The 18,919-nt window shown below is 46.3% G+C and overlaps 1 protein-coding gene across 7 annotated transcripts in view; it reads left to right on the top strand.

Moving 5' to 3' along the window:
• Positions 1-18,332, top strand: part of MBTPS1 (membrane bound transcription factor peptidase, site 1) — a 50,089-nt gene extending 31,757 nt beyond the window's left edge. For 5 of the 7 annotated variants that reach the window (XM_083370665.1, XM_083370659.1, XM_083370662.1 and 2 more), the window contains 7 exons: positions 634-790; positions 3,632-3,756; positions 4,940-5,017; positions 7,506-7,646; positions 15,054-15,185; positions 17,082-17,208; positions 17,978-18,330. In XM_083370665.1, coding sequence (XP_083226791.1) covers positions 634-790; positions 3,632-3,756; positions 4,940-5,017; positions 7,506-7,646; positions 15,054-15,185; positions 17,082-17,208; positions 17,978-18,164 — 947 coding nt within the window. In that variant the 3' untranslated portion in view covers positions 18,165-18,330. Of the gene's footprint in view, positions 1-633; positions 791-3,631; positions 3,757-4,939; positions 5,018-7,505; positions 7,647-15,053; positions 15,186-17,081; positions 17,209-17,977 lie in introns of all 7 variants that reach the window. The other 2 variants (XM_083370663.1, XM_083370664.1) reach the window with 2 other exon arrangements.
• Positions 18,333-18,919: the final 587 nt, after the last annotated feature.

Raw genomic sequence — 18,919 nt, 5'->3', positions numbered from 1 at the left:
TAGGTGAATCACTGCAGTTGATAAGTGGAACATGCAGTTGTTAAGCGAATCTGGCTTTCCCCATCAACTTTGCTTGTCAGAAGCTGACTTGAGAAGGTCACAAAATGTTGATCACGTGACCTTGGGAGGCTGCAGCCATTGTGAATACATGCTAGTTGCCAACTCTGCCCACATTCCCCAATTAGCTTAAAGCACAGGCTTTTTCCCCAGCTCTCCAGCCCGCCAGTCGTTATCAGCTCTGGACCCAGTTTGTCCTTGGGTTCCCACGGCAGAGTTAGTATTATTATGGCTAACTGAGCTCGCATCCCAATCCCTCCTCCCAGCGCCAATTAATTCTAAAAGCAAGAAAAAAGAGAAACAGAGAAAATGGCTGCCTTTCCATCGGTTGTCAAAGCAAGAACATCCGATGTTAGCAGCGTCGATATAACGGCTGTCTGGCTTAGCAATGGAAATTTTGGTCTCAGCTGTCACCGTAGGTCGAGGACTACCAGTATACCATATTTTTTAAAAAGGAGGGGGTGGCCTCAAGGCAGCGACCTGTATGGCTATTTGACCCTCTTTTTCCATTCATCCCAATAATCTGATAAGTATGTTGACGCGATCACCTGCAGCCTCCAGATTCTGTTTATGCAGGAACGTTGCTGATGGTGGACAGCGAGGAAGAGTATTTCCCAGAAGAAATCGTCAAGCTGAGAAGGGATGTCGACAACGGACTGTCGCTCGTCGTGTTCAGCGATTGGTACAACACTTCCGTGATGAGGAAAGTGAAGTTTTACGACGAAAACACACGGTAAGAGAGATTGGAAGCCATCGCAAACGGTTCTCTTTTCCACGGGGAGGCGGGGCAGCTGAATGGCAGAGGGGCAGGTGGGTGGGAGGGGGGGAGAGAGTTTAAAGCAGAGGTCTCCAACCTTTCTCGGCTGGCGGACCGGAGGGAAAGAGAGGGGGAATGCATTTGATGCGCGCGCATGCACAGTGCAAACGGGGCGGTGCTAGTGCCCACGTGACACTCGCACCGCTCTGTTTTGTCGCGCAGCGCCCCTTTTGCGTAGCGGTGGCGGCACTAGCACGAGTGGGGGTGAATGCGTGCAATGGCCAGCCTGTTCTGCAGCCCAGGGTCCATCAGGCCGCAGCCTGGGAGTGGGCTGCAGCCCACAGGTTGGGGACACATGGTTGAAAGGAAGGCAGTGGAAGATCCGAGACTCTGGGCTTGGGGGGGGACCAAGCTGGGAATGGTCTAGACTGGGGCAGGTCCTCTGCTAACGACCGGTGGGATTCAGTTAATGACAGAAACGGGAATGGCAGGATGACCATTGCTAAGCCGTCACGTGACCTCACAGTTTACAGAATTACGGATACAATTGCCTCCCTTGGCAGTGGCCATCCCAGTGTTGCTGTCGTAACCTGAAGACTACCCACATATACAGTTAGTCCACCACCACAATTGAGCCCAAAATTCCTGTTGTTAAGTGAGACAAGTGTTAACTTGAGTTTTGCCCCATTTTACCACCTGTCTCGCCACAGTTGTTAAGTGTGGTGCTTAAGTTGGTCACACGGTTGTGAAGTGAATCTTTTTCTTCCCCCCTTGACTTTGGCTGGCCAGAGAGTTGCAAAAGGTGACCGCATCACCCGGAGACACGGCAACGGTCGTTAAGTATGAGCCAGTTGCCAAGCCTCTGAATTTGCATCACATGATCACGGGGATGCTACAAAGGTGGTTGACTGCGAGAAATGGCCGTAAGTCACTTTTTCCAGTGCCTTTGTAATTTTGAACGGCCACTAAATGAGCTGTTGTAAGTCGATGGCCTGTACTGTGTTTTCTTGCTGCAATGAGTGGCAAGATAGGAGTTCCATAATTCCCAGAGTATAAAAGGCCAGCGAGCTGGGTGTTAACATTGCACCCATATATTTCTTTTGTGAGCTGGGAGAACGTCTACCACACTGTTCTATACCAGCCTGCTACCGGCCCTGCAGCAAAAGCAGGGACGACCCCTTTACGAACGGCAAGAGGCTGGAATAAAGCCTGCCAAATTTATTCACATAAAACAAGAGCAAGACAAGACACCAACCATAAAACACGAGCTAAGAAGCAGGAACAATCCAAGCGGTTGCCTTCAGCAAACCAGCCCTCCCCACACATTCCCCTTATATAGAGTTCAGGGTGTGGCTTCTCTCTGCCTCCTTCCGAGGTGCCCCATTGCCTTCCTCTGTTTACTCCTGATTGACTGCCTCCTGCGTTGGGCGTCCTTGAACAGGGCCAGCTGTGGGTCATCTTCATCCACGCTGTCAGGCTCACACAGCTGGGTCTCCGTGGTGACCAGGTGGGAGGGGCCTTGCTGGGGGCTCTCATCAAGCTGTCCAATCCCCTCAGCAAGCTCTTCAACACCCCCCTCCTCCTCCTCCTCCTCTGAGTCGTCCGACCCAACTGCCGAACCCACAGGCTGACCCTGAATCACAACACACACTTTGTGTCTCTTTGTACCAAAGCTGCTTCTCTTTGTTCCTCTCAGACCTGCTCTGAAAACACCTTCAGACCCCGTTTCTTTTTTGGCTGCTTTACTTGACCAGCTGAAATTTCTTTTAAGCCCTAGAAGCTGGTTCAAATATAATATTAAGCCAATATTCACTGCAAGCGGGCTTCTCCTCTCTTAGATGGGTGGAAGGCAGAGCAACCTGGGAGCCTGCGGCTTTAGACGGGCATGTTCCAACTTAACGGCAATAAATCCCGGCTTAGCATTGCTTGCAAATCCAATCAAATTTTTTTTTGTTTGGTTTTTTTGCCTTAGACATCTGATTAGAAAATTCTGATTCATGATTAAAGCGCCGTATTTCACCGGGCTTTTTGTTCCTTCAGGGGATGATGCTTTTAAAATGTAAAAGGTTATTTCAAAGTGGATAAGAGAGAGCACTGTAAACCTTTAATTCATTTAAGCCAGGATTACAGGGAAGGCTGAGGTGCTAGCCATTTAGCTCAACCCTTAGAAGCCCCGCGTAGAATTTTATTTTAAGCCCCTTAAGAGCAGAGGCTCACCTCTAAAAGGGCTTCTTCGGTCAAATTATCATGCTTACTGTCGCCCTGGGGGGGGGTTGACCGCAACCGTGGCATGCAGATTAGGTAGATGGGATCCCGTTTGTACAGGTAGTCCTCGAATTACAGCAGTTCATTTAGTGAGACCGTTCAGCGTTACAACGGCACCGTGAGAAAAGGTCCGTGACCGTTTTTCACGCTTGCGACCGCTGCAGCGTCCCCAGGGTCACGCGATCAAAATTCAGACACTCGGCAAATGACTTGTGTTTATGACGCTTGCAGTGTCCCAGGATCACGTGATCCTCTTTTGCGACCTTCTGACAAGCAAAGTCAACGGGGTGGGGGGGAGAGGGAAAGCCGGGTTCGCTTAATAGCCGTGTCGTTAACTTCATAGCTGGAGGGGGTTCCCTGAACAATGGTGGCAAGAACTGTTGCAAAACTCACTTAACGGAACGCTTCACTTAGCAACAGAAATTTGGGAGGGGGGGGTTCCATTGTGGTCGTATGTCGAGGACTACCTGTACGGTAACTAGTCTTTATACATGTCTTCTCCTCCCCCACCCCTCCCCGAACATCGCTGGTGCTCTTCTGCTGATTTCTCAGGCAGTGGTGGATGCCGGATACTGGAGGAGCCAATATTCCAGCCCTCAACGATCTCCTCTCCGTCTGGGGCATGGCCTTTAGCGATGGGCTCTACGAAGGAGATTTCACCTTGGAAAGCCAGGAAAGTAAGTACGGGACGTTCTCCCCTGACGACTATTCGCTTAGTGAATGTTCAAAGTTACAACAAAGGAGTCTGTGATGAGAAGGGCCAGATTGAGGGACAAGTGTCTGTGGTTCCACCATATCCAGCCGGATCGAATCCAAGACGTTTACAAATGCCTCTTTGAAAGGCCACATGTAGGTTCTCTTTGAAGTGGGCTTCCCACAAGGAGTCTTAAGGTGCCAAGAACAAGCCACGGTCCTTGCAGTCCACCGGATCATAGGGCTAGAATGCGTCCTTGGAGGTGGTCTGCTCCAACCCACCGTCCGTGAGTCTTCATACCACCTGAGACAAATGGTTGTCCAATCTTTTTTTGGAAAGCCTCCAGTGATGGACCACCCTCAAGTCCATTTTCTGAAAGCATAATATTATCAGATCCCATTACTTGTCAGAACTTTCAACGCCTTCCTTTGGGTTGGATAGGGATCACCTAGGTCAGGGCTAGGCGACCTTGGCTCTTTTATGACTCGTGGACTTCAACTCCCAGAATTCCTGAGCCAGCCATGCTGAGGGGAAAGGGAGAGGTTTCCAAGCTGAGCCATGCTGGCTCAGGAATTCTGGGAGTTGAAGTCCACAAGTCGTAAAAGAGCCAAGGTGGCCTACCCCTGGCCTAGGCTGCTTTATGACTTGTGGACTTCAACTCCCAGAATCCCCGAGCCAGCCATGCTGAGGGGAAAGGGAGAGGTTTCCAAGCTGAGCCAGGTTGGCTCAGGAATTCTGGGAGTCCACAACTCATAAAAGGGCCAAGTTTGAAGAGCCCTGGAATAGAGAGAAATCATTGGCTACAGGTTTTTTTAATTAAAATGAAGTAGAATTGCCTAACACAGGGGTCTCCAATCCCCAGGCTGCGGGCCACTACTGGGCCTTGAGCCTTTCAGAGCCGGGCCGCGGAAGGAGTGGGTGTGTGTGCGCGCGCATGCATCCCCACTTGCTTGAGCAGGGAGCGTGCATGCGTGTGCTTCATTTGCGTGAGCCGCGGGCGCATGTGCATGCCACTTGCGCCAACAGAGCCGCACGATCATGCACGTTTGCCCGCCGCTCACACGGAACCATCCCCTCTCCCCCTTCCCCCCCCCACGCTGGTCCGCAAAGCGAAAAAGGTTGGGGAACTCTGGTCTAACACACAAATACGTGTATTTCATTTTCAGTGAATTATGCCTCGGGGTGCAGTATTGCAAAGTTTCCAGAAGATGGCACTGTAATTGCACAGACTTTTAAGGATCAAGGTACCGAGTCCCTCTCTTCTGTTTAATATTCTTGTAGATGTGAGCTTGAATCTCCTGTTTTCTTTTAACAAGGAAAGCTTGGGAAAGCTTTGCATTAATATAGGTAATCTATTCCTTGGGAGGTCCAGGAAACGTGTTACTTTAAAGTGTACTAAGTGCGTAAGAAAAGAAGAAAACCGTATTTTACATCTCTTGTTTGAGGGAATGTACTTTGATCCTTTATTATTTTGTTTCCTAAGACTCCTACGCCACTAAATTCCCCTAAGCAGCTTTCTGAATGCCAAAATAAAGGATTACAAACACCTGACATATGAAGCACTAGCATAAAATAACAATTATGCACTATGAATAGAGTTACCTACAGTGAGGTTCAGGCATCCCTGAGTATGTTCTTAAAAGGGCCCTCCAGAAACTTAGTGAGGTAGAAGAGGATTGAATATCTGGGGTAAACTGTTGCATGGAAGAGACGTTCAGCCATCCCTGAAAAGTTTTACCCCCAGATGACCTTCTGCAAAAAACAAAACAAAAATCCCTCTCTTCCCAATCTTACTGGGTGAGTGTAGATGTCCAGATTTGGAGAACTTTTAAGGGTGGCAATGTCAGATGTGAACAACCAGATCTAGATGTGAAAGCTTCAAAGCTACTTTAATTGCTCAATGCCTATTTCCTGGGAATCTTCCCAGACTGGCGATTTGTACCCGGGCCAGGCTAAATAAGGTTAAGGGCGGTCGGATCTTGCCTTCTTGTACCTACGTAAGGATTCCAGACTAATTCCCTGCTTGACTCCTCCCCCGGCTTTGCCAATCTCTCTCCGACAGACAACCATCTTTTTTTTCTAATTGGCCCCAGAAGCTAAGTGGCAGCTACTGCGGCCAGGGCAGGTTTCATAGTGCTCATCGCTGTGTGCTGTTACACGCCAGAGGTTTCAAATGCTGACCAAGGTGATGGTGGTGGCGATAATGGTGATGAAAATAATGTATGATCTTGCCTGCTGCCTTGTTGTTGTTGTTGTTAGTTGTGAAGTCGTGTCCGACCCATCACAACCCCATGGACAACGTTCCTCCAGGCCTTCCTGTCCTCTACCATCTTCTGGAGTCCATTTAGGCTCACGCCTACCGCTTCAGTGACTCCATCCAGCCACCACCTTCTCTGTCGTCCCTTTCTTCTCTTGCCCTCAACCTTTCCCAGCATTAGGCTCTTCTCCAGTGAGTCCTTCCTTCTCATGAGGTGGCCAATGGATTTGAGTTTCAACTTCAGGATCTGGCCTTCTAAAGAGCAGTCAGGGTTGATCTCCTCTAGGACTAACCGGTTTGATCGCCTTGCAGTCCAAGGGACTCGCAGGAGTCTTCTCCAGCACCATAGTTCAAAGGCCTCAATTCTTTGGCGCTCAGCCTTTCTGCATGCCACCTGCTTCTCCTTAACTCTGGGCGGCTCACAACATTCCAACGAAGAAATTGCGATCAAAGCAATTGAGCGCAAAAGACGAAGATCCAACACCGGCCATTGATTTATAGGCAACAGCCAGCACCTTGAGTTGCACTTGGCAGCAAACTGGCAACCAGTGCGCCTCGCCAAAGAGACGTGTTCCATGGGCACGGCTCTGCCCACACCACTAAACAAGTAGTCCTCAATGTCAGCGCTGCTAACATCGAATGTTATTGCTTGACGAGAGATGAAGAAGTCGCCATTGCATATGTTAAACTTGTGTACTGCTTTAAGAGATCGAGTTTAAGGTTGGGAGGGGGGATGAGGAGGATTGCACCTTTCAAGGCCATCTCTAACTAGAGAAGATAAGACCTTGGCGGGAAACTGATTCTTTAAATTAATTGCAGAATATGATTAATGACAAAATTAGAAAGGTGGAGAATTCTGTTTTAATATATTGTGCAAGGGGGCGGAGATTTCAGATTCCAGCTTCCTTCGAGCAAGCATTTGCCAGTGTATTAGGCTGAATAAAGGACTTTTAAGGTAAACAAGGCCTCAGAGTCACTTGAAAAGCCCATACGTCGGAAATTTGACACTCAGCTTACAACCCTTCGTTTAGCGACCGTTTGCAATTACAACGGCACTGAAGAAAGTGACTTAACGAGTGTTTTTCATGCTTGCGGCCACCGCAACATACCCCCCCGGGTCACGTGATCAGAATTCCGATGCTTGGCAACTGGCTCATGTCGATGACGGTTGCAGCGTCCTGTGGTCGTGTGATCACGTTTCGTGACCCTCTGATGAGCAAGTTCATTGGGGAAAGCCAGATTCACTTAACAATCGTATTACTGACTTAGCAACTGCGGTGATTCACTCAACAACTGTGGCAAGAAAGGTTGTGAAATGAGGCAAAACTCTCTTTAATGATTGTCTCACTTAGCAACAGACATTTGGGGCTCCGTTGTGGTCATAAGTCGAGGACTACCCGTATTCTATACCGACTGAAGCTTCGGGTGCTGTTTGATGCAGTTTGATCCCTTCCCTTTCTCCCTTTTCCTCCTAGGTCTGGAAGTTTTAAAGCAGGAGACAGCCATAGTCGAACACGTTCCCATTTTGGGCCTCTTCCAAGTTCCTACAGAAGGCGGAGGCAGAATTGTTTTGTATGGGGACTCGAACTGCCTGGATGACAGCCACCGGCAGAAAGGTGCGTAAAACTGCGCGACGCATTCCAGTTATCGTAACACTTGAGCACAGTGGCAGATTCCAAAATGGAAGACTGTGCGTAAATCAAATAAAAATAAAGTTTCCACTTGGCACCTTGGGATCTGAAATTTGTAGATTTACAAGCCGTTTGTAAATTCTATTGTACTCATTACCGATGTGTCTTCTCATGACACTTTCATTAGCCAGTGCTGAAATACAGAGAACTGACCGTATATAAAAAAAATTCTTCTCCAAGATTTGGAACCTCGATCTTGTTCATACCTAATGCCAAGTCGAGTAAGTAGTTGTCTTGTTTTGCACTACAACACACAAGCCCTTCCGTATTACACTTCTGCACACAAGCCAAGACTGACTAGGTTTGCACATGGTTTATTAACGAAACAATTGGCCAGTTTTGCACAGTATTTCAAACCAAGTTACCTGATGGCTCAGGACCATATCTTAATGTAGCTTAGTGTTTCTCAAAATTGGCAACTTTTAAGACGTGGACTTAATTTCCAGAATTCCTCAACCAGTATTCTGACTTGGATTCTGGGAACTGAAGACCACACGTCCCATCAAATTTGAGAAACACTGAGGTAGCTTGATCAACAAATTGAAGTTAAATACCTGGCTTTTAAACTCTTATGATGTTGACCCCAGTCAGGGATTTGTGTGGTTAAATTAACTATTGGAGAAAGCTGAAAATTATAAGACATGTTTATTGAAAATTGGAGACATTCAGAAGATTATACCTTTCCTTTATTTTATAGCTAGCCAGCCAGCCAGCTAGCCTCGGATAGAACGCTCTAATAAACAAGTTTAAATAGAAGCAACTTCCAATCTCATTAGAAGGATTCTGTTGGAACAAATTATTCTCACTTTATGGGAAGTAGGCTGACTCTGAAGCAGTCTGTTCCAGTTATGGAATGGAGGTTGAAACAGTCCGTGTTCAGATTGGGCCAATTCTGATAACGTTGGAACAGGTGATACTCAACATATTTGTTGGAAGTTGGAACAGGACATTTTGAAATCAGAACACTGCAATCTCCAGTTGCTTTATAAATCTCTACTTTGAAATTGTTAAAATAAATGTACTGTGACGATCCAGAGTCACAGTTTGCATTGATTCCAGAACACATTGCCTGTGGAATCTACATTTCAGAAAAAATTAATCTTTCCTAAGGTTTATTTCATGTTGATGTAAATTATAACTATGTACAGTAATAATAATAAAAAGGTTGATGAGCAGTGTTTCTCCATCTTAGCAACTTGAAGATCTGCAGGCTTCGCCTTCTAGAATCCTGGAAGTTCATCTCTACATATCTTAAAGTTGATAAGGTTGGGATAAGTATTGGAAAAAAAAATACCAGTCTTAATCTATCCCATTGAGGATTACAGCTAATCCTTGATTTACAACAGTTTGTTTAGTGACTGAAGATACAACTGCAGTGAAAAAAGTGTCTTATGACCAATTTTCACACTGTTGCAGCATCCCCATGGACACGTGATCAAAATTGAGATACTTGGTAACGGACTCATATTTATGACGGTCGCAGTGTTCCAAGGTCACGTGTTGCAATGTTTTGCAACCTTCTGGCAAGCAAAGTCAAGGGGGAAGCCAGATTCATTTAACAACCATGTTGCTAACTGAACAACTGCAGTGATTCACTTAAGGGTGATAAGAAATTGCAAAATGGGCCAAAGCTTGCTTAGCGACAGAAATTTTGGGGGTCAGTTGTGACTGTAACTTAGGGGATTACCTGTATTTAGGTTTAATAAGCTAATCAATGTAGATTCTTTGGTTGGTATTGTAATTGAGAAGTCAATATTGCTTTGGCATACTACGTCCCTTGACTCCCTTTCAATGGTTGAGTAGCAAGAACCCTAACCCTAACCCAGATTGTTGGGGGCAATAAGCTGACTTTGTAATAATGCCACTTGGGGGAGGGGCGAAAGCCCTACTAAGCAGGCATATACATAGAATGAAGGCTATTGCTAAGCACATTTGATTTGTGCTTCTTAGATTGTAAGCCGCCCTGAGTCTTCGGAGAAGGGCGGGATATAAATGGGATTAAAAATAAATAAAAAATAAAAAAATAACCCTAACCCCATCAAAAAATAAGACCTAACCGGGAAATAAGCCCTAGTGTGATTTTTCAGGATGCTCATAAGCCCCACCCCAAAAATAAGCCCCAGTTAAGATCATCAGACAGACAGACGCATTTAGTACCGTATTTCCTGGGAAACAACGACCTAACTGGAAAATAAGACCTAATGCATCTTTTGCGAGCAAAAATTAACATAAGACCCGGTCTTATTTTCGGGGGAAGACGGGTATTAGTTCTAGAGCAGTGTTTTCCAACCTGTGGACTTCAACTCCCAGAATTCCCCATCCAGCCATGATGGCTGGAGAATTCTGGGAATTGAAGTCCACGGGTCCTCCAGTTGCCAAGGTTGAGCAACGTTGGATGAGAGAAGGGTGCTCGGTTCTGTTTTTAGCAGCGAAGTAGAAAGGCCTTGAGCTAGCCTTTCACGCTAGGAGCTGGAGGCGGTGACTCCTGCTGTGACTTCAGTAAGCTTAGCAGTGTTTAAAATTCCTCACATACATAATGTGCAAATCCTAAAAATGTGTCTGACCTCCGTATTAAGGAGAAAAGAAATCAAAGGTGCGCGCTTCGGTGACACGAGGATTATGAAGATTAATATCCATTCCCACCAAAGGGCAATGTGGGGCGGGGGGGGGGAGGATTTGCCGAAGAGGCCTTTGAACTGTGTTTAAATGATTTGAGAGTAAATCTGGCTCGGGGCTCCAAGACAAGCAGGGTCGGGAATCTTCGCTAATGTCAGCTTGCGCCCAACATGGCTTCAGAGGCTGTGTGGGTCTCAAAACCGCCTTTTCCTTTCTCCACTTTGAAGGCTGTTTCATTGCACGGGTTAAACTTTCCGAAGAAAATCTGCTAGCCGTAAAAAAAGCCTCATTGTTTATCCTTTATTTATTGGTATCCCACCTTTATTTGTTTTACAAATAAGGCAGCGAACAGGCCTAATCCGGGTAGTCGTCGACTTAACGCCCGCACTTGAGCCTGACATTTCCGTTGCTAAGCGAGACAGCTGCTAAGTGAGTTTTGCCCCGTTTTACGACCAGTTGTGAAGGGCACCGCTGCCGTTGTTAAGTTAGTAACACAGTTGTGAAGTGAATCTGGCTTCCCCATGTCAGAAGGTTGCAAAAGCAGATCAGGTGACCCTGGGATATTGCAGACCTCCTAAGTGTGAGTCAGTTGCCGAGTGTCTGAATTTTGATCATGTGACCCTGGCGATGCCGCAACGGTCCTGGGAAAAACAGCCATAGGTCGCCATTTTCAGTGCCACTGTATCTTTGAACGGTCACTAAGCTGATGGTTGTAAGTCAAGGACTACCTGTGTTTACTGTATAACTGCTGTGAAGAATCTTGGAAGCCACCTAATATCTTTTTTTTTTCTTTCTTTTCAACGTTTTTCCCCCCTTTCTTTTCTTGACCTTTATCCGTTTTCTTTGATTTCTTTTTTCTCCTTCCCTACTCTATACTACTTGGTGTTGGTTTTTAATCTTCTTGTTTAAAAGTTTTAATAAAAATTACATGCAAATTGATTGGACGCCCACATGCTGTGTTAAATGAAGCCAACGACACAGCTTAATGTGATAAATAAGCCTAGATTTCATGTAGTGATTGGGCCAACCTCCTCGTTGTTTGAAGCGCTGTATTTTGACGGGGTGTCTGAGTTGACAAAATGTTATCTGCAGTCGACTGTTAACCCAGAATCGGAAAGCGGGCTTTGAAACCAGATTTGCAAGCCCACGTTTTCTGTAGCTAGTGTGTTGTGCGAATTGCAGAGCATGGGCTTGCGTGCTATTGCTCCGACCTCTGAAGAATATTCATTCAAAAAAGAGGAAATGATGAAGAAGGCAGCAGCAGAAGCATAATTTGCTGCTCTATTTCAAACCTTTTACAAGGTAGTCCTTCACTTTTGACCACTAAACTTTAGTTTAGTGACTGTTCAAAGTCACAACAGCACTGAAAAAGGGGACTTATGACTACTCCTTGCATTTAAGTCTCACCGGCTTAAGGTTGACTCAGCCTTCCATCTTTCCGAGGTCGGTAAAATGAGGACTCAGATTGTTGGGGGCAAAATGCTGACTCTGTAAACTGCTTAGAGAAGGCTGTAAGGCAGTGTGAAGCAGTATATAAGTCTAAGTGCTATTGCTGTTGCCCTTCCTTCCTTCCATCCATCCATCCGTCATGCACAATGGTTAGAATGCAGTATTGCGGGCTGAGTCTGCCCACTGCCAGGAGTTCGATCCTGACTGGCTCAAGGTTGACTCAACCTTCCATCCTTCCGAGGTCGGTAAAATGAGGACCCAGATGGTTGGGGGCAATTATGCTGCCTCTGTAAACTGCTTGGAGAGGGCCGTAAAGTACTGTGAAGCAGTGTATAAGTCTAAGTGCTATCTTCCTTCCTTCCTTCCTTCCTTCCTTCCTTCCTTCCTTCCTTCCTTCCTTCCTTCCTTCCTTCCTTCCTTCCTTCCAGTCATCATGCAGAATGGTTAGAATGCAGTCTAAGTCCTAGTGCTGTTAAGACCACTGCAACACGCCTATAGTCATCCAGTTGCAATTTGGGTGCTTAGTAACCTGCAGGTATTTATGACGGTGGCCACACCCTGGGATCACGTGGTCACTATTTGCAACCTTCCCAGCTGGCTTCTGACAAGCAGAGTCCATGGGGAAGCTGGCAGGAGATCACAACTCGTGATTCTCTGAAGTTTTGCTTAAAGACTTGTGCAAAAAGGTCACAAAATTGTGGGTGGTCATGTGACACTTCACTTAATCCCCCCCCCCCACTAAACAATAGATTTTTCAGTCTCAATTGTGGTCGTAGGTTGAGGAGTATTCTATGTATTCTACGAAGATTTTGCTGTTGAGATTTGCCTAGTGCAGGGGTAGGCAACCTTGGCTCTCTTATGACTCGTGGACTTCAACTCCCAGAGTTCCTGAGCCAGCCTGTCTCAGCTTGGAAACCTCTCCCTTTCCCCTCAGCATGGCTGGCTCAGGAATTCTGGGAGTTGAAGTCCACGAGTCATAAAAGAGCCAAGGTTGCTTATCCCTGGCTTAGTGCACCTCAGTGTGGCTTCTCTTGATTTCTGTGTCACTAAGCAACAGAGAACCATGGACTTGTTTTTTCTTGTCTTGGAGCCTTCACCGTGTATTCGAGTTAGCCAAGTTCCACACATTTCCCACACATTTTTTAATACTTTAATCAAATACGGGGGAGCATGTTCTTCACGAGTGACAGCATTTTGCGTGGTAGTTTGTTGTACCAGCAAAGAAGGTAGCATTACTCAAGGCTGCCATCATTTCGTGCCTGTTAGTAGAGCAAATCTTAATTATATAAATTGGAGCATGGTAATCAGTGATAAGGAATTTCACTCGGTTTGTTAACACTTTGGTTGACCTCTGGGTGTAATAAAGAAGAACTTGTTTGGGTCTTTAGCCCGACAGCATTGTGGACCTCTAGATTTGTAGATTTTCTGAAAGAGAAAAAAAAATATATCCATGATATTGAGTGGCCTCCCCTCCACTAAAATGGCATGTAGTGGAGACTAAAAAGTAAGAGCGACAATAAGTGAAAACTCTGGTCTTTTTTATCCTTCTGTTGCTATCAAATTTGGGGGAGCTTTACTAAGGCTTGTAGCCAGTTAATATAATAACCTCTATATGCCTCTATAATAATGTTGTTGTTAGTTGCGAAGTCATGTCCGACCCATCGCGACCCCATGGACAACGTTCCTCCAGGCCTTCCTGTCCTCTACCATCTTCTGGAATCCATTTAGGCTCACGCCTACTGCTTCAGTGACTCCATCCAGCCACCTCATTCTCTGTCATCCCATTCTTCTCTTGCCCTCAACCTTTCCCAGCCTTAGGCTCTTCTCCAGTGAGTCCTTCCTTCTCATTAGGTGGCCAAAGTATTTGAGTTTTAACTTCAGCATCTGGCCTTCTAAAGAGCAGTCAGGGTTGATCTCCTCTAGGACTGACCGGTTTGATCGCCTTGCAGTCCAAGGGACTCGCAGGAGTCTTCTCCAGCACCAGAGTTCAAAGGCCTCCATTCTTTGGCGCTCAGCCTTTCTTATGGTCCAGCTTTCACTGCCATACATTGCAACTGGGAAGACCATAGCTATGACTATACGCACTTTTGTTGGCAGGGTGACGTCTCTGCTTTTTAGTGTGCTGTCTAAATTTGCCATGGCTTTCCTCCCCAGAAGCAAGCGTCTTTTAATTTCTATAATAATAGCCTTATATATAACAGACTCTTCCTCTTACTATTTATTTATTAATTAAAGACTATCCCACTTTTATTACTTTACATTGTAAGTAACCCAAGGTAGTGAACATACACAATACTCCTTCCTCCTCCTATTTCCCCCACAACAACATCCCTGTGAGCTAGGTCGGACCGAGAGAGAGGGACTGGGCCAACTTCACCCAGTTGGCTTTCATATCTAAGGCGGGACTAGAATTCACAGTCTCCTGGTGATTGGCCCAAGGTCATCCAACTGGCTTTCATGTCTAAAAAAGGACTATAACTCAGTCTCCTGGTGATTGCCCGAAGCCACCCAGACTGCGTTCATCCTGAAGGTGGCACTAGAACTCACAGTCTCCTGGTGATTGGCCCAAGGTCACCCACAGTTGGCTTTCATGTCTAAAGGAGGACTAGAACTCACAGTCTCCTGGTGATTGGCCCAAGGTCACCCACCGTTGGCTTTCATGTCTAAAGGAGGACTAGAACTCACCATCTCCTGGTGATTGCCCAAAGCCACCCAGACTGCGTTCACCCTGAAGGTGGCACTAGAACTCACAATCTCCTGGTGATTGGCCCAAAGTCAGTCAGTTGGCATTCATGTCTAAGGTGGGACTAGAATTCACCGTCTCCTGGTGAGTGCCCCAAAGTCACCCAGTCTGTTTTTACACCTAAGGGGGACTAGAAGTCTTCATCTCCTGGTTTCTAGGCCAGCACCTTAACCCTCTTAACCCCTACACCGAACAGGCTCTCTCTTCCCACCTACCTTGCCTTCAACATGTAGTTCCAGAAGAGTAAAAGATAAAATGCTTGACATTTTCAGCCCCCCCCCCCCCACTCACCCTCTGAAGCCCCGCAAAACTAGGGTGGATCTCAGCTGTGTAGAGTGCCAACTCTTAACGGCGCAGGGTGTCTGGGAAAACAGACGGCATCGATAGGGATTATTATTATTATTATTTTTAACTTAAATCCCACTTCAAGAAATGGTGCTGCTCACAGTTGGCTCATCTGGCTATTCAGCAGGCCTATTCAGAGCGCCGACGCGATTTAATATATTCATTTTCGATTTCCCCAGATTGCTTCTGGCTGCTTGACTCCATTCTGCAATATACGTCCTACGGAGTGATGCCGCCGAGCCTCAGCCATTCGGAACACAGGCAGCGGCCCCCAACCGGGGCGGGTTACATTCTGCCAGAGAGAATGGAAGGTGATTTGATTTTTTAAAAAAATTTTTTTTACCGTTAGCGCTCAGAGCGATGGCATTTGGTGTGGAGGGGAGAAGACAAGAAGTTTCTATTAAGGTGGTCAGTTTCAATCTTTTTTTTTTCTGGAGCGGGAGAAAAGGGGGGGAGAAAACAACAGGAGTGGGGTGGAGAAAAGAGGGTCAAGGCAGAGGTGGTGGGAGGTGTTCTGTAGAACAAGGGGGAACAGGTGACAAACTGAAGCCCCCTCCCTCTCCAGCAAGGGGGTCGAGCTATTCTCCAAAGCGCCCAAAGGCAGGACAAGAAGCAACGGATGGAAACTAATCAAGGAGAGAAGCAACCTGGAACTAAGGAGAAACTTCCTGACAGTTAAAACGATTAACCAGTGGAACAACCTGCCACCAGAAGCTGTGGGTGCTCCAACACTGGAAGTTTTTAAGAAGACATTAGACAATGCTTTGTCTGAAATGGTATAGGGCCGTGGTGGCGAACCTATGTGCCACAGGTGGCATGCAGAGCCCTCTCTGTGGGCACGTGCGCCGTCACCCCAGTCCTAGGCCTTCAGCTGGGTTTTATAAAACCTTTTCGCTTTAGGCCTCCGCCACTGTGTGCAAAAAAAAAGGTTCAATCAATCAATCAATTTCAACTTCTTGCGGGGGAAAAAAAGTTCTCGCAAAGTTGGAATTGATTGATTCAACTTTTTAGTCCCACCCAGTCTGCCATTACCACCGCAGCCATGCGCACCCAATGGGCCACACCCACCCAATAGACCACGCCCACCCAGCACCCGACAATACATAAGTGGGTTTTGGGTTGCAGTTTGGCAACTCGGTCTCTAAAAGGTTCGCCATCACTGGTACAGGGTTTCCTCCGTGAGCAGGGGTTGAACTAGATGACCTGCAAGGTCCCTTCCAACATCATCATTATTATCATCATCATTATTATTATCATCATCATCATCATCGTCATCAACCCACTTATAGCTTGCAAGGTTCCCACCAAAGTGGGTTTGGCTGCGAGTTGGCTCATTTTTATACGCTTTGGGATGTTCTGAGGCAGCCTTTCTCAACCGTGGCAACTTGGAAGATGGGCGGATTTCTGTAGCTACCTGAGGGATTCTGGGAGTGGAAAGTCCTCAAGTTGCCAAGGTTGAGAATTCTTGTAAGTTGAACTCCACGCACCTTAAAGCATAGCTGGCTGGGGAATTCTGGGAGTTGAAGTCCACCCATCTTAAAAGTGGCCAGGATTGAGAAGCAACCGTTCGAATGGGTGAAAAGTGGCAGAGGCTTAAAGCACTAATTCCCCCTCCCCCTCCGCCTTAAAAATTTCAAATGTTTCCCCTCCTCCCCACGTCAGACCAATTCCTAGTTTGGGGAGATGTTTGCCTCTTCATGCTTTTTCTCCAAGGCTGCCATGTTTGCCCCATCGACTCCTTTGCTCTTTCGGTGCCTCCCGGCATCTGCGGATTGTGCAGGAAAGCAAAGTGCCTCTTTCGGCTTTCTAATCTTTTCCCCAGGATCCGCCGGTTCACTGTTGGTTTTATTTATTGGCAATTCACTGCTAAGCTTGTAAGCCGCCCTGAGTCTTCGGAGAAGGGTGGGATATAAATGGAATTAAATAAATAAATAAATAAATAAATAAATAAATAAATAAATAAATAAATAAATAAATAAATTCAGCCCATCTCAAGACACTCTGAGTGGCTTACACAGAACCAAGCTCTTTTTGGCTTGCCTGCTTCAGTGTTGTTTATTTTTAAACACCCCCCCCACCTCCCCAAATAAATGGGGTAAAGAGATGGCTTCAGTAAAACCAAGATCTAGTTCTCAGGTTTCGAAAAAAGCAGCAAGCGACCGACTTCCAAGGATTCCCAGTCATTCTTTATTCTACGACATTTCCAGGGAACCACCTTCATCGCTACTCCAAAGTGCTGGAGGCTCATCTGCGTGATCCGAAACCTCGCTCACTTCCGGCATGTCCTCATTTGTCCTGGGCCAAGCCACAGCCTCTGAACGAAACAGCACCCAGGTTGTCTTCTTTTTCTTTCCTTTTTTTTAAACGTTTCTGTCTCTTTAGAAAAGAAAATTCAGTTTCAGATTTGATCAAGTAGATCTAGTGAATAATAAAATAGCTCTTTTAAGAGTCTGTAAAGGGAAATGTGCAAAGATGCATTTTTAAGGTGCGCAGACTTGACTACCCAGTTCTGCCTGGACCAGGTTAAACCAGCATCTCCCCGACTGAGACCTGTTGTAGCCGTTACATCTGATGCTCTCAAGAATGACTCCTTCCTTCCTCCCTCTAGATCCGTGGTGGCGGACCTATGGCGCGTGTGCCACAGGTGGCCCGCAGAGCCCTCTCTGTGGGCACGGGCGCCGTCACCCCAGTCCTAGGCCTTCAGCTGGGTTTTATAAAACCTCTTTGCTTTAGGCCTCAGCCGCCGTGTGCAAAAATTCCTAAAGGTTCAATCAATCAATTTCAGCTTCTCGCGGGGAAAAAAAAAGGTCTCGCAAAGTTGGAATTGATTGATTGAACTTTTTAGTCCCACCCAGTCTGCCGTTACCACCGCAGCCACGCCCACCCAATGGGCCACACCCACCCAATTGCCACACCCACCCAATGGGCCACGCCCACCCGGCACCCGACGATACATAAGTGGGTTTTGGGTTGCAGTTTGGGCACTCGGTCTCTAAAAGGTTCGCCATCGCTGCTCTCGATATTAATTATATTTTTCTGGTCGTCTTGGTTGATCAGCAGCCCAGGAAACGTAAAGAGTTTGGTTTGATTTTATCTCTTCTAGCAACCTTTGGAAACATCAGAAGCTATTATCGATTGACCTGGATAAAGTGGCCTTGCCAAGTTTCCATCAGAACCGGCCCCAAGTAAGACCTTTATCACCGGGAGAGAGTGGAGCATGGAATATTCCAGGAGGTAAAAATTGTCCTGAAGTTCATCTCTTCATCTCTAGGGCCTGTTTGGTCTGCTAAATAAACGACGGTGACACAGGCTCATTCTGCAGAGGCAATTATCTTATTAATAGCCTTCCATTCATGTCCTTTTCCTTCTGGCCTTAATCTGCTTTTTTAGAGGCAGCATCCCATTCAAAAGCCAAGCATGTCACCTTGGCCTGGCAGATTAAACCAATCATATTTTGAAGATGTGGTGTTTACAGTACGGGTAGCTCATTTAGCGACTGCCTCGGGTAGTGACTGTTTGTAGTTACGACCGTGATGAAAAAGTAACTTTGTGACCAGTTCTCAGGTCTGTAAAGCAAAGGAAAACTTTGTAAGATTGTAAGGATGGTTGTGGTTTTACTTAGCTTTGCTTAATGACCAAGTTCCCAGTTCCAATTGTGGTTGCTAAATGAGGACTACCTGTATAATAAAAACCGGTGCATGTGCTCCAGATGTCAAGTTTCCGACTCTGGGCTTTTCAAGTGACTCTGAGGCCTTGTTTACCTGAAAAGTCCTTTATTAGCCTAATACACCAGCAAAGGCTTGCTCGAAGGAAGCTGGAATCTGAAATCTCCACCCCCTTGCACAATATATTAAAACACAAATCTCCACCTTTCTAATTTTGTCATTAATCATATTCTCCAATTAGTTTAAAGAATCAGTTTCCCTTCCCTTAGAAGAACCTTATCTTCTTTAGAGAAACAAATGGCCTTGAAAGTGCATTCCTACTCTTCCCTCCTCCCAACTTTAAACTAATGCAATACACAAGTCTTAAAGCAATACACAAG

Source organism: Vipera ursinii (assembly GCF_947247035.1).
Source record: "Vipera ursinii genome assembly, chromosome: 10".
Lineage (NCBI taxonomy): Eukaryota > Metazoa > Chordata > Lepidosauria > Squamata > Viperidae > Vipera > Vipera ursinii.
The sequence above is the reverse complement of the archived record's forward strand: the minus strand, read 5'-3'. Positions and strand labels throughout refer to the sequence as shown.